General features: G+C 45.0%; 1 protein-coding gene across 2 annotated transcripts in view; it reads left to right on the forward strand.

Moving 5' to 3' along the window:
* Nucleotides 1-255: 255 nt before the first annotated feature.
* Nucleotides 256-13,053, forward strand: part of GPATCH1 (G-patch domain containing 1) — a 34,960-nt gene continuing 22,162 nt past the window's right edge. Inside the window, exons 1-7 of one of the 2 annotated variants that reach the window (XM_069457503.1) lie at nt 256-343; nt 5,514-5,648; nt 8,225-8,310; nt 10,225-10,385; nt 11,024-11,121; nt 11,625-11,683; nt 12,063-12,305. In XM_069457503.1, the coding sequence (XP_069313604.1) occupies nt 271-343; nt 5,514-5,648; nt 8,225-8,310; nt 10,225-10,385; nt 11,024-11,121; nt 11,625-11,683; nt 12,063-12,305 (855 nt within the window). In that variant the 5' untranslated portion in view covers nt 256-270. Of the gene's footprint in view, nt 344-906; nt 1,009-5,513; nt 5,649-8,224; nt 8,311-10,224; nt 10,386-11,023; nt 11,122-11,624; nt 11,684-12,062; nt 12,306-13,053 lie in introns of those variants that run through there. The other variant, XM_069457504.1, reaches the window with a different exon arrangement.

The following is a 13,053-nucleotide window of genomic DNA, read 5'->3' on the forward strand; positions in this document are numbered from 1 at the left end:
TCCCTAGTTGCTGACACTGTGGGCACGGAGGTTCCCCATGTCTGTGACTCCTTCAGAGCTCTGAAAGCGGGCTCCACCGCCTCCCACAGGACAGGCCTAAGAATCCCGGGCGCAGGCTGGGGCGAGAGGCAGTGTCAGGCGAGTGGTCACCCTCGGGGACTGCCCACCTTAGCCTTGGAGCATCGCTCCGACCGCGGAGGAGAAAGAGCGAAAGGTTTCTGGGCCTCCGAGGCCGCCGTAGCGAGGGGGCGGGGCCCGGAAACGAGCAGGATGGCGGCGCTGCATAGTGACAGCGACGAGGACTTGGTCAGCTATGGGACCGGCCTGGAGCCTCTGGAAGAAGGTGCGGGCCGGAGTGGGCGACAGAGTCTGTCAACGACAGGCCAGGGGTGCAGGATCGGTGCACAGACGCGCAATTTGGAGCTGGGCCGTGGCTTGATCGCTGCCAGCGCTGGGGACGCGGCGACTAGGAGGGCGTGCGCCGCGCTCTCGGGTGCTCCCATTCTAGGGGGACAGAAAGAGACCTAGTGAGACGGGAGATAGGAAAATGACAAAACAGCTCGTGTGAGACGGGGGGCAGTCAGGCAATGTCTTTTCCAGGACAAGGTGTTTGACCTCAGACTTGAAAACGAGGAAGAAGCCAACCATGGGAAGATCGGGGGTGGAGTGGAGTGAGGGGGGAAGCATTTCTGGGAGGAAACAGCAAGCGCAAAGACCCTGAAGTGGGAGCCAGTTTAGCAAATTGAAGGATGGGTAGGACTGGTGTGGGTGGAGCAGAGGGGGAGACAGGTAGAAGATGATGCCAGAGGGTCAGGCCGGGCTGGATCTTATATTAAGTGTAGGAAAGTCATGGGGGCCGGTTTACACAGGGAGACGTGTATTTTTACTATTATCCTATTTTTGATTTTGAGAACAGGTTGGTTGGGGGTGGGTAAGAGTAAAGCAAGATTAGTAAAAAGAGGTCTGGAGAAGATAGTTGCATGGACTGGAGAGTTAGACGATGTGGCGGTAAGTAGGGGTCTGGGTGCAGATGTACTTTGAAAGCACAGCTGAGTGGACTTGTTCGTGGAATGTGGGGGTGAGATCAAGATGAATCAAGGTTCTCTGCAGTGTTTCTGGTCTGTTCCACTTAATGACTTGATTTGTTCAGCAAATTATATACTGAGTGTCCAGTGAGGGCCAATGGCTCTGCTAGCCCTTTGGGGAAGACAGAGGAAGCATGGTGGAATTGTTGGTCCAGAATTTACTTGCAGATCTCCTGTTGGTGGGAGTCCCCTCCCTCTTCCCACTCTGACTGCATCCTGCCAGGCTGGTACTTCTTCTGGGATATCTCCACTGATGCCCCTTTTATCTCATACAGACAGTTTTAATTATTAGAAAATTCTGCCCTCGGCTTACAAAAGGCTGAGAAAGGACAGAAGTAGGGCCAGTACTACTGAATCTTTTTTTTTTTTTTTTTTTTGAGACAGGTTGTCACTCTGTCACCTAGGCTGGAATGCAGTGGCACCTGCAGCCTCAAACTCCTGAGTTCAAGAGATCTTCCTGCCTCAGCCTCCCGAGTAGCTAGGACTTCAGGCACACACCACCATGCCCAGCTAATTTTTAAAGTTTTTTGTAGAGAGGAAGTTTCTCTATGTTGCCCAGGCTGGTCTCAAACTCCTGGCCTCAGGCAATCCTCCTGCCTCAGCCTCCCAGAGTGCTGGAATTATGGGCCTGACCCACCATGCTCTGCCCCGAATGCTTTTTATATGTTTGAAGATAGCCCTTGCATTTCCTCTGAGACAGCCCTTGGCCCACACTCAATATCCTCAGTGCTGTAACACATTCAGTTTAAAGTCCCCTCAGCCCTCATTTATGAAAGATCTATCTTCAAGTATACCAGACTGTGGGTAAAGCAGGGCCATCGTCACCAGTGTGTCCCTCATTCCAGATTGTATTTCTTTAGTATAGCCTAAAACCACATTAGCTTTATTGGCAAAGCATATCACTCCATGATCTGAAAGAATGTGTTAAAGATCCTTTATTAGAGGAGGAGTTCCAGACTTAATTGAAAACAAAATTATAAGGTTTGCAGGTGCTAAAATGTGTGGCATGGACAGGAGATAACCTACACAAGCTGACAGGGAGCCTGAGGAGCCATGGTGAGCTCCTTGCAGACTGGTTAGAATTTAGCTATGCAAGAAGAGGCCGAGAGAGAAGCATGCATGGGTGGGGTGATTATAGTCGTGCTGAGCAGCTATTCATATCATTTCTATATTTCTGGTCTCATAGCTGTTTCCTTATGAAGTGATAGGTTGGTAAGTCCTCTACTATTTGACCTTATATTTTTCTAATTCTTCCTCTTTTGGTGGTGCACAAAAATTCTGAAATGAAGCCCAATGATCCAACCATGCTTTTGAGGTGGAAGGAAGGGAATTTCGATTTGTAGACTTTTTTTTTCTGGCCTAAAAGTATCCTTTAACTTCTCAGCAATAGACATTTTTGACAATTAGTTCATTGTTTTCTAAGTACTTTGCAGTTTAAGTGCACTCTTGGCTTCATTTTACAATATAACATACTGGACCTCTTCAAAGAGGACTTGATTTAGAAAGAAAGAAAAAAAAACATACTAGACCAATAATCACTTGTACTCTTTGCTTTGAAGTTTTAGTGACAGGTTAGGCAAACATTGGTAGAGGAGGGACTCTACACCTTAATTAAAGTTTCTGGCCCTAACAGAAAGATTTATTAGTTAAGAATTAGCCAGGGGGCGGGGCCTAGGGACAGTGGCTAAACTTTACAGACAAAGGCCTTCTGACCTGAAAGGAAGGGGCACAAGTACTAACCTACTCTTTCCTTAGACACTTTCAGTTGGTGGTAGAGTTCTTGTCTCCAGCTCATCTTGTATCCAGATTAATTTTAGGGCCATTTTCCTCCTCCTTGATACTGTGACTCTCACTTGAAACTACCCACAGCTTCCCTCTCCCACAAAACATGCCATAGACCCTATAGCTCCATGTTCAAGGCTCTCTGGACTATGTCCCCTTCTGGTTCCATCTTCTACTCCTTCCCTGTCCTCTAGTCAGACTGGACTACTTTAACAACACACCTGATGTTGCCCTTTTGTATCTCCTTCTATTTACTGATGGGAGTCAATGCCTCCTTGGAAATCACGTCCCTGTCTGCAGCTATGAACGTGCTGCTCGTGCCTAAGGGTGGCTGATGTTGTGGTCCTTCACGTTGTCGGTTTTGCTCCAGTACATGCAGGTCTCTTCTGCTGGGCTCTGAGCACACTGAGAACAGGGACAGAGTTGTGTTTAGTTTTCTACCACTGGAGTTTAGAACCGGGTCACTTCCATAGCAAGCCCCCAGTAAACTTTTGGTTGGGGAATGAGTGAGGGACAGTATGGGTGGCATCCCTGGCTTGGAGACAGAGTTGAGATCTGGTTTCAGCTTTGTGCTTATTAACTGTGGACCTCAGGGCAGTTACCCAATCAGTGTCATTATCGGGGTGTGATAACTGAGATAATATGTTTGAAGGGAAGGGATTCCTTGTTATTAGTAGCAGTAATTACAACCTGGCCTGGTTAAAATACCACCTCCCCCTGGAGTGTTCGTGTCCACTGTAGTTAGAGGCGGCGCCTTCTCCTCAGGAGCCCTGTGGGACATAGTTGGCCATGCTTGTTGGCCCTCATCCTCTGCTACCACAGGCTCCACTTAGCTGTCTGCAGATCTTATCTCCCCTTCCAGATCAGGAGCACTTGGAGAACAGAGCAAGCACAGCACCTAGCACTGGCAGGACCTGCTCTCTCTCACCTTAGCCCAGGGGGTCTCAGCTGGGAACAGTTGGCAGTGTCGGGGACATTTTGGTTGTCTTGCCTGTGCAGGCGGGGGAAGCTGCTACTGGAACCTAGTGTTACAGCCAGGGATGCTGCTAAACATCCTACAGCGCACAGAACATCCTCCCACAGCAAAGAATTATCAGGCACAAACCGCCAATAGTGCTGCGATTGAGAAACTCCGCCTTAGCCAAGACTCATGCCAGGTGCTCATGCAGTAAGGGAGTATGTGAGCTGCAGTTCTAAGAAATAGTAAAAATCTTGGATTAGGGGACCCAAGTTGTAATTTGGTTCTTTAGAATGAAAAGACATTGTAGCTGATATTGATTGAGCTTCACTACAACCAGGCACTGAGCTCAACTGTCTACACGTGATATTTAATCCTTGTTACCACCTTACAAAGATGGGCTTTGTTATTAACCTAATTTTGCAGTTGTGGAGGCCGAGGCTTAGAGAAACTAAGTAACTTGCCCAAGACCACAAGGCTAACGAGCAGTAGAGCAAGGAGATTTGAACTCAGATCTCCTGGCCTTTGATCCTGAGCTCTTGACTACCTTGCTGTGGGTTTTACTCCAGGTGTGACCCAAAGACCTTACAAGCTGTAAGTAAGAATTTAGGACTGTGAGGTTAGAAGTTCCTTTACATTTTGTTCTCCTTTTCAAAAGTAGGAACTGGCTTAATTATTGAAGTAACAGGCATACATGGACTTTAGGGCATCTCTTACCTACTGTATATAATAACACTAGCAATAGAAGCCAGCACTTTTAAAGTACTTATTGTATGTCTTCTTGCTATATGAGCTTATTTTGTACTTATTGTATGTCTTCTTGTCTTCTTGCTTTATGAGCTTATTTAATTTGCTAACAACTCTATGAAATAGCTATTACTATGAATCTCATTCCCATTTTACAGCGGAAAATTGAGTCACAAAGAGGTGAAGTTGTCCAAAGTCCATGCCAGTAAAGGTGGAGTGGCTTTAAAATCCAGAGCACTATGACTCTCAACCCCATACCCTTAACCATTATATAACCTACTTTCTGTTCTGAATGTTTGAAGTTAACTTGATTTTTTTTTTTAATAAATTCAGGATTTTGGATTGCAGTAGATAAACTTAGGCAGTAATTTGTGCCATAGTACCTGGAACTTTAAACCTAAGGAATTTTTAGACTAGGCCTGAAATGTATTAAACGCCCTTTGCTTGTGTGACGTAACAACCCAGCCCTTTCAACAAAGTAGGAAAAGGAAAAATTTAAAGAACAGTAATTATGGAATTAGGAGATTCACAGAAATTAAGGAAATTCTTAACAGTTGTGGAAAATGGGCAATACCTAAGGAAAAATTCTGGAGTCAGGGATGCTGTGAAGTTCTAGAAGAGGTATGGAAGTATTTGAGCCCTCTATTTGAGCCCGTCTATTTGAGCATTCCCCGCAGTATAATCTGGTTTTTGTAATGCCATTTAGTGGGAAAAGCAGCCCATTTCTACTAAAACATAGTTCTAACATAAGCTTGATAAAATATAGTGTTTTCTAGACCATATAAACTAGTAAAGTGTAAGAACAACGATTTATAAAAAATGGTTATATTTGAAGTTATAAGAAGTGAACAACTTACTATGTTTAAGAAACATCATTTTCCCTAAATTCTAACTCGCCATCCCCTCCTCTCTTTGTCGTTCAACAAAAAACTTTTTTTCAGGTGAAAGACCAAAGAAACCAATTCCTCTTCAGGATCAGACTGTCAGAGATGAAAAAGGAAGATACAAACGATTTCATGGAGCCTTTAGCGGAGGTTTCTCTGCTGGGTACTTCAACACTGTTGGCTCAAAGGAAGGTATGATTTTCCTTCTTATAGATATTATATTGCAAAGCAAATGATTGAAATATTATTGTAAGATCTTACCCCACCCCCCACTTTTTAAAAACTTCTTCTTTAAACATTTTAGTACATATATTGTGTAGTCTTTTGTGTTGTTAGAATGTTTGAAGTGTTTACAGAGTCAGTTTGTGTGTTGTTTAGTGATTGCAAGCTGAAGCTGAAGGAGTTTTCTTTCACTTTGTAAAAAATAGATACATTCTAACCAGATGACTAAATGATAATAGTGACTTCGGTTTTGTATTTTCTTGCCATGCACAAAGTACTCTTATGTAGATTCTCTCTGTTAATTATTGACTGTCTCTCATGACTCAGTGAGTGAGTAAGGAGGACAGGTGTCATAGTTGTCTTGCAGATGAGGCTACCTACCGAGCTTCAGAGAAGTTAAGGAGCCAGCATAGTGTCACCAGCTGGTCTCCCCAGTCACTGGGAACCACAGCATGACTGGTTCCTATGTGCTCTTGACCTGGAGAAAAATCAATTATATTTTTCACATTATGTAGTATAATAAATTCCATATTGTTTAAAATATTTTTTTTAATGTTTTAACCTAGAAGCATTTTTTTGAACTGGAAGAAGATGGCTTTGTATGTTTCAGTTATGAATAGAAGATGAACTGATTAATTCACATAACAATTATCAAGAAATAGCCAGGCGTGGTGGCTCACGCCTGTAATCCTAGCACTCTGGGAGTCCGAGGCGGGTGGATCGCTCGAGGTCAGGAGTTCGAGACCAGCCTGAGCAAGAGCGAGACCCGCATCTCTACTAAAAATAGAAAGAAATTATCTGGCCAACTAAAAATATATATAGAAAAAATTAGCCGGGCATGGTGGCGCATGCCTGTAGTCCCAGCTACTCGGGAGGCTGAGGCAGAAGGATCACTTGAGCTCAGGAGTTTGAGGTTGCTGTGAGCTAGGCTGATGCCACAGCACTCATTCTAGCCCGGGCAACAGAGTGAGACTCCGTCTCAAAAAAAAAAAAAAAGAAAGAAAGAAAAAGATGGGCCAGGTCTCTTTTATATATATATAAGTATTTATATATTTTTATATATACACACACACATATATGTGTTTGTGTGTATTTAAAAAGAACTTTTATGCAGCTGTACTAGTAAAATAAAGAAGAAAGGCAGTGTAAGAAAGAAAAAAAGGTAACACAAGAAAAATACTTGGGGTAAATAAGATGGTTAAAGTTCAATATCCAGAATGTATAAACATCAGTCCCTAATGAGCAAACGGTCACAGTGTTCGAACAGTTTACTTGAGAGGAGATAGAAATGCTATGTAGAATATTCAGCCTTCTTATTAAGCAAATTGAAATAACCAGGACACTGTTAAACTAAAACACCTATTAAAATGGTAAAAATGACAGAAGGATTTGCAAAGAAAGAAGCACACTAATATGTGGCTGGCTCTTGAGTAATTGTAGACAGTATTTCTGGAAAGTAGTTTGATCTGATAATGCTACTTTGGGCACTTTATTCTGAAGAAATTTTTTTTCAAAAAAGGAAACAACCCCATCTGTGTGTTGTAATTATAACTGCGCTGTATATCATAATTCAAAAGTAGAACCGACTCAAATGTTTCCTTATGGGAAATTAATCAGGGAGACTGTGATAAGTTAGTACACTGGGTTATCTCTTTATCATCAGGAGCGACAGACTCAAGGTCTGTACAGAAGTAGGACAAAGACTCTAGAAATCCAAAGTGAGGAAGTTGCTGGGCCCAGGGTGTTACCCAGGAGAGCTGGGTCTCACCATCTGGGGTATCTCCCAGGATGACTCAGAAGCCTGCTCCACCCACCCGCCAAGAGTAGACCTTCCCCAATTCCTTAGCTCCACAAGACCCTTGGACGGAATCAGAAAGGAGGTGCATCACTCGTAGAGAAAACTAAAAAAGTTTATCTGCAGAGGTTACAGATATGTTTGACTTCCGGAGCATTCTCTCTCTATAGATATGGCACCTGCTTGGTGACCATGGTCAGGGAACAAGGGTGTTAGTTATAGGACATCAGGTGTTTGATGGCATTTGGGGCCTGGCACAGCCATTGCCTTTGGACCAGCCAGGTGGAGTCTTTGGGCCAGGGTACCCTGAATGCCACCTAGATTGCTTCTGTGACTCTGCCCATCCGTCCTTTTGTGGCTATTACAGCTTGACAGATTGTTTCTTTAAATATGTTAATGTGTTAATGCAGACTGCTATCCTGCTGGCCTCAGAGTGGTCTTGCACTTTAAGGTGACCTTGTATCTTTCTGTGTTCATTTCACAGTTTAACTTTCAACATATAATTTGTTTTCTCTTGGTTTTAAGTTCTTACAGGGAAAGCTCACTGTATCTGTTAAGTTCTGACAACAGGGGATATAGGAATTAAAGACAAGTTTATGTGGAGTAATTATGCATATATAAGCAGTGAGATGGGAAGTAGCTAAGAGTTTGTAGTTATGTGGAGTTTAAGTCCACATGTGTTATTTAATTATTTAGTTATAGACCAGAATACTGTCTAGTATTGTAAAGTTCTAAACTCTTTTCTTTCTAGGATGGACACCTTCCACCTTTGTGTCTTCACGACAGAACAGAGCCGACAAATCTGTTCTTGGTCCTGAAGATTTTATGGATGAAGAGGTGGGTGTGCAAAGCTTGAATTGCCAGTTAAACGGTGGACTGCTCGCGGTGGGTTGTTAAAGTGCCTTCTCCCTCCCCAGAAAGTCCGATGTACGATTTCCTCTTTGTTTGGAAGGCTTAGTCTCTTAGGTATTTGGACTACAGTGCCCTGTTCGCCAGTGGGTTCTTGTTCACTGGAGCAGCATTTTATGAAGGGGCCAGTTTCTAAAGTCAGGAGTATAAAGGGAAAGTCACGTACCGGCAGATTTGCTCAATAAAGCCCCAGTTGCCCCCAAAGTGCAGAATCCGTGGTGCTGAATCGGCAGCTTCCCCAGTAACTTACGCGCACTGCAGTTGAAGGAACAGGGAGTGACCGGACCAAATTAAACTTCTGTTACCTTAGGGCCCAATGATGGATTTATTCACGATAAAATACTTACGTATCCATGATAAAATACTTATATCAGCATGCTTTAGGCTGTGGGTAAGAGGAAAAAGAGGTCGCCTTCATTTTTTGAGTAGCATAATCCGTAAGAAAACGTATCTCAGGTAGCAAGAAGTTAGATGTCAGTGAGGCCCCAGGCACTCTTCTCAGTCATTTTCTTTTTCTTTTTTTTTTCTTTTCTTTTTTTGAGACAGAGTCTCACTCTGTTGCCCAGGCTAGAGTGAGTGCCGTGGCGTCAGCCTAGCTCACAGCAACCTCAAACTCCTGAGCTCAAGCGATCCTCCTGTCTCAGCCTCCCGAGTAGCTGGGACTACAGGCATGCACCACCATGCCCGGCTAATTTTTTCTATATATATTTTTAGCTGTCCATATAATTTCTTTCTATTTTTAGTAGAGATGGGGTCTCGCTCTTGCTCAGGCTGGTCTCGAACTCCTGAGCTCAAACGATCCGCCCACCTCGGTCTCCCAGAGTGCTAGGATTACAGGCATGAGCCACTGCGCCCGGCCTTCTCAGTCATTTTCTGCATGTCAGCTTGTCCTTACGCTACCTGTCCTTGTGGCTGCAAGACGGCAGCAGTAGTTCCAGGTGGCACATCCAGAGTGACATTACCCAATAGGAGGACTTTCCTCTTGGTTTCTTTCTTTATTTTTTATTTTTTTTGAGGCAGAGTCTCACTCTGTTGCCCGGGCTAGAGTGCCGTGGCATCAGCCTAGCTCACAGCAACCTCAGTCTCCTAGGTTCAAGCTATCCTCCTGCCTCAGCCTCCCGAGTAGCTGGGACTACAGGCACTCGCCGCCATGTCTGGCTACTCTTGGTTTCTTTCCTAGGGAGCAAAGAAACCTTTCACATAAGTCCTACAGTGAATTTTCTCTACATCTGCCTGGGCAAATGGTTTGACATGCCCATTCCTAAAGCAGTCCCTGGCAAGGAAAATGGGATCACAATGACTGGCTTAGATAAGACACAAAGCCCCATCCCCTAAGCCTGCCCTCCTGCCCCCGACACTGGGCACCACTCCCGAAGTGCGTGGTGGACAGCGTCAGAGCTGTGCAGGAAGAGAGGAGGGGAAAGCAGCCGGACGAGCCACAATAACAGCTGCTCCAGCCCATGCAAAAGCACCTGACCCAAGGCCCGGCCCGTGGCTCTCACAAACGTTCAGTGACTGTGAATCTCAGCTCTGTCCCCTTCACACTGACTTTTGGAATATTGTCAGGAAGAACAGGGCCTTTTCTTCTCATCTTTCCAGTTTGGCAGTGCCTGTTGTGGCCCCGCTGAACAGCAACTGTCATTCTCTGCCCTTGGCCACTGGTCTTACCTTATGTGGGGATAAGGTTCCAAAGTCAACGTGTGGAGTCTGCTGCTCTGCTGATCCGAAGCTAAATTTTGTCATTTTAACTTTTTTTTTTTTTAAGAAATAAAGCTTATGTGATATATCATGTTTGATTATTTCCCAAATAATGCAATTCTGTTTGAATTTTTTTTTTTGAAGGATCTCAGTGAATTTGGGATAGCACCTAAAGCGATTGTTACCACAGATGATTTTGCTTCAAAAACCAAAGATAGAATACGAGAAAAGGCCAGGCAGTTGGCAGCTGCTGCTGCCCCCATTCCTGGAGCCACCCTGCTTGATGACTTCGTAACGCCAGCAAAGTGAGAAGAATTTCATTCTGACCGTTGCGATCTTAGCGTCCGTGCTTTGCACATGTATGGGCATCTTACTTAGGGATAGCTCGACTGCAAGTAAGAGAAGGCTTCTTAGGCGAAAAGTCTAAGTGAAAAGGGGGGTTTTGCCAAAAGGGTCTTGCACCATCACTGCGTAGAGTACTCAAGACCTCTAGCCGCCAGCCCCACTGCTGGGGCTCACAGGGGCTGGAGAGCTGTTAGGAACCTCAGTGGCTTCCCTTCCCCACTCTCCTCCCGGGCCTTGTGGGTCCTCTCCTGTTGCCTCATTCTACCCTCTCTGTGTACCTCCTTTTCTGCTCCTGGGCATGTGACCTGATGTGCCAGCCTCAGACCTTCATGGTCCTTCACAAGGACTATCTAGACTCCCTGTGTGCCCGTTTCAAAGGCCCAGGAGAGAGGACATCTGATTGGCTTCCCCAGGTCAGGCACCCCAAGTGCAGCCAGCTGTGGCTGGAGTGGCAGGTCATGCAGTTCCGACGTCGGTGCGGGAAAGGGCCGAGGCAAGACACGTAGGAGCCGGGCAGGAACTCAGAAGCTGCTTATGTCAGACTGTTCGCTAATGTTATTTTTTTAAAAAGTCCCTTTTCCATTCCCCCTTATCCTAGATTATCTGTTGGTTTCGAATTGCTAAGAAAAATGGGCTGGAAAGAAGGACAAGGAGTTGGTCCTAGAGTGAAGAGAAGGCCGCGCCGACAGAAACCTGGTGTGTATGTTGGTTGTCGTTAATTCTGCAGCATACTTTTCAGTGGCTACGAGTTCAGGAAACGGAATTGCTGGGCCCAGTGGTATGCACGTATCTCACGGCTTTTTATGTGTAATGCACAATAGCTTCCAGAAGGGGAATACTCGTTTATGTTCCCACCAGCAGCCTGCGAAAAGTTTGTTTCCTGCCCTTGTCAAAACCGCGTCACAGTTTAACGTGTTTATTGTCTACTTATTCCTGGCCCTTAGTCCCCCAGCCAGACTGTGAGTGGACTCTTTGAGGGCAGCGATCATTTCTTTCTGCCTCTCCTTGGTGCTGGGGCAGTAGTGGCTACTTGTGGAGCGCAGGGGCTGGCGGAAAGCGATTCCCTAGTGATCCGCCTCTCACTCGAAAGTTGTAGAACTTACTGTAAGCACAGCCCCGTGCCTCTGCAGAGGGTCAGTGAGTCAGATTTTTTATTTTTAGTCGCTCATGACAAACGCTTTTGAAATCTTTTTTAACAGATCCTGGAGTCAAAATCTACGGCTGCGCGTTACCCCCTGGAGGCTCTGAGGGATCTGAGGTATTGTTTGGGATGTCCGACCTTCAATTACTTTATGATTGTGAAATTTTAAGGTCAGAGAAATAATTTTAGAAGTCAGATTCCATTAGTGTACAGGGGAATATTCATTCGTACCCTAAACTATCCTCGTTACATCAGATAATGTATTATGCCAGCACCAGAGACGTCCTGAGTCTGATTGATTAGTCATAAACTGGAGTTCTTTGTATTAGTGTCGTTTGTGACACAGGGACATGATTTAGTCATTTGTAGCAGCATAAACGAAAGCTTGATAATTGTTCTGTTTGGAATTAATCACTGTATTTAACATAGTATTTTATGGGTTTACTTTGCGCCATGCAGTGACTCACCCTAATTCCACTTTACCCATTGGAAATAGGATGAAGATGATGACTACTTGCCTGATAATGTGACCTTTGCACCCAAAGATGTCACACCTGTGGATTTTACACCTAAAGATAATGTGCACGGACTGGCTTACAAGGGCCTGGACCCCCACCAAGCACTGTTTGGAACTTCGGGAGAACACTTCAATCTTTTCAGTGGGGGATCTGAGGGGGCCGGCAATCTCCTTGGAGATGTTGGACTGAGTAAAGGAAGAAAATTGGGAATTTCAGGCCAGGTAAACGGGTTTCTGTGTCATAAAGGTGGAGCCACTGACAAATGCGTACGCTTTCCTGATCAGATTTGCCCCATGGCAGGCGCTCAGGAAGGTTATGTTTTCCATAGGATTGATACTGGAGACATGTAAAACATACCTTCCTGATTTTAATAATGAGCTCCTGAGAGCCCGTGCCTGATGTTCTTGGTCGAGGTTGTGTGTTCTCAGGGAAGAGGGTCGCCTTCTCGCTCCAGTGGCGCTGAGTAGGAAACAGCTCCCACCCCTGTGATTTAGTAATAGTCAAACTGCAATCTGCCTCTTCGAGTTTAGGTCCGACTTATAGGACCTCTTGGGCTATTTCCTAGTGCTGCAAGCCTCACTTCAGGAACACTGGGGTAAGTTTTACTCAGGAGACTTTGTTTTTCACTTTTAGGAGGGTAGAGAGCTTTTACGGATTGCCCATTCTCTCAAATTGATTCAGAGGTTCTTTCTTTCTTTTTTTTTTTTTTTTTGAGACAGAGTGTCATTCTGTTGCCCGGGCTAGAGTGCCATGGTGTCAGCCTAGCTCTCAGCAACCTCAAACTCCTGGGCTCAAGCCATCCTTCTGCCTCAGCCTCCCAAGTAGCTGGGACTACAGGCATGTGCCACCATGTCTGTAGTTGGCTAATTTTTTCTATATATTTTTAGTTGTCCAGCTAATTTCTTTCTATTTTTAGTAGAGACAGGGTCTCGCTCTCACTCAGGCTGATCTCGAACTTCAGAGCTCAAA

Source organism: Eulemur rufifrons, chromosome 24 (assembly GCF_041146395.1).
Source record: "Eulemur rufifrons isolate Redbay chromosome 24, OSU_ERuf_1, whole genome shotgun sequence".
Lineage (NCBI taxonomy): Eukaryota > Metazoa > Chordata > Mammalia > Primates > Lemuridae > Eulemur > Eulemur rufifrons.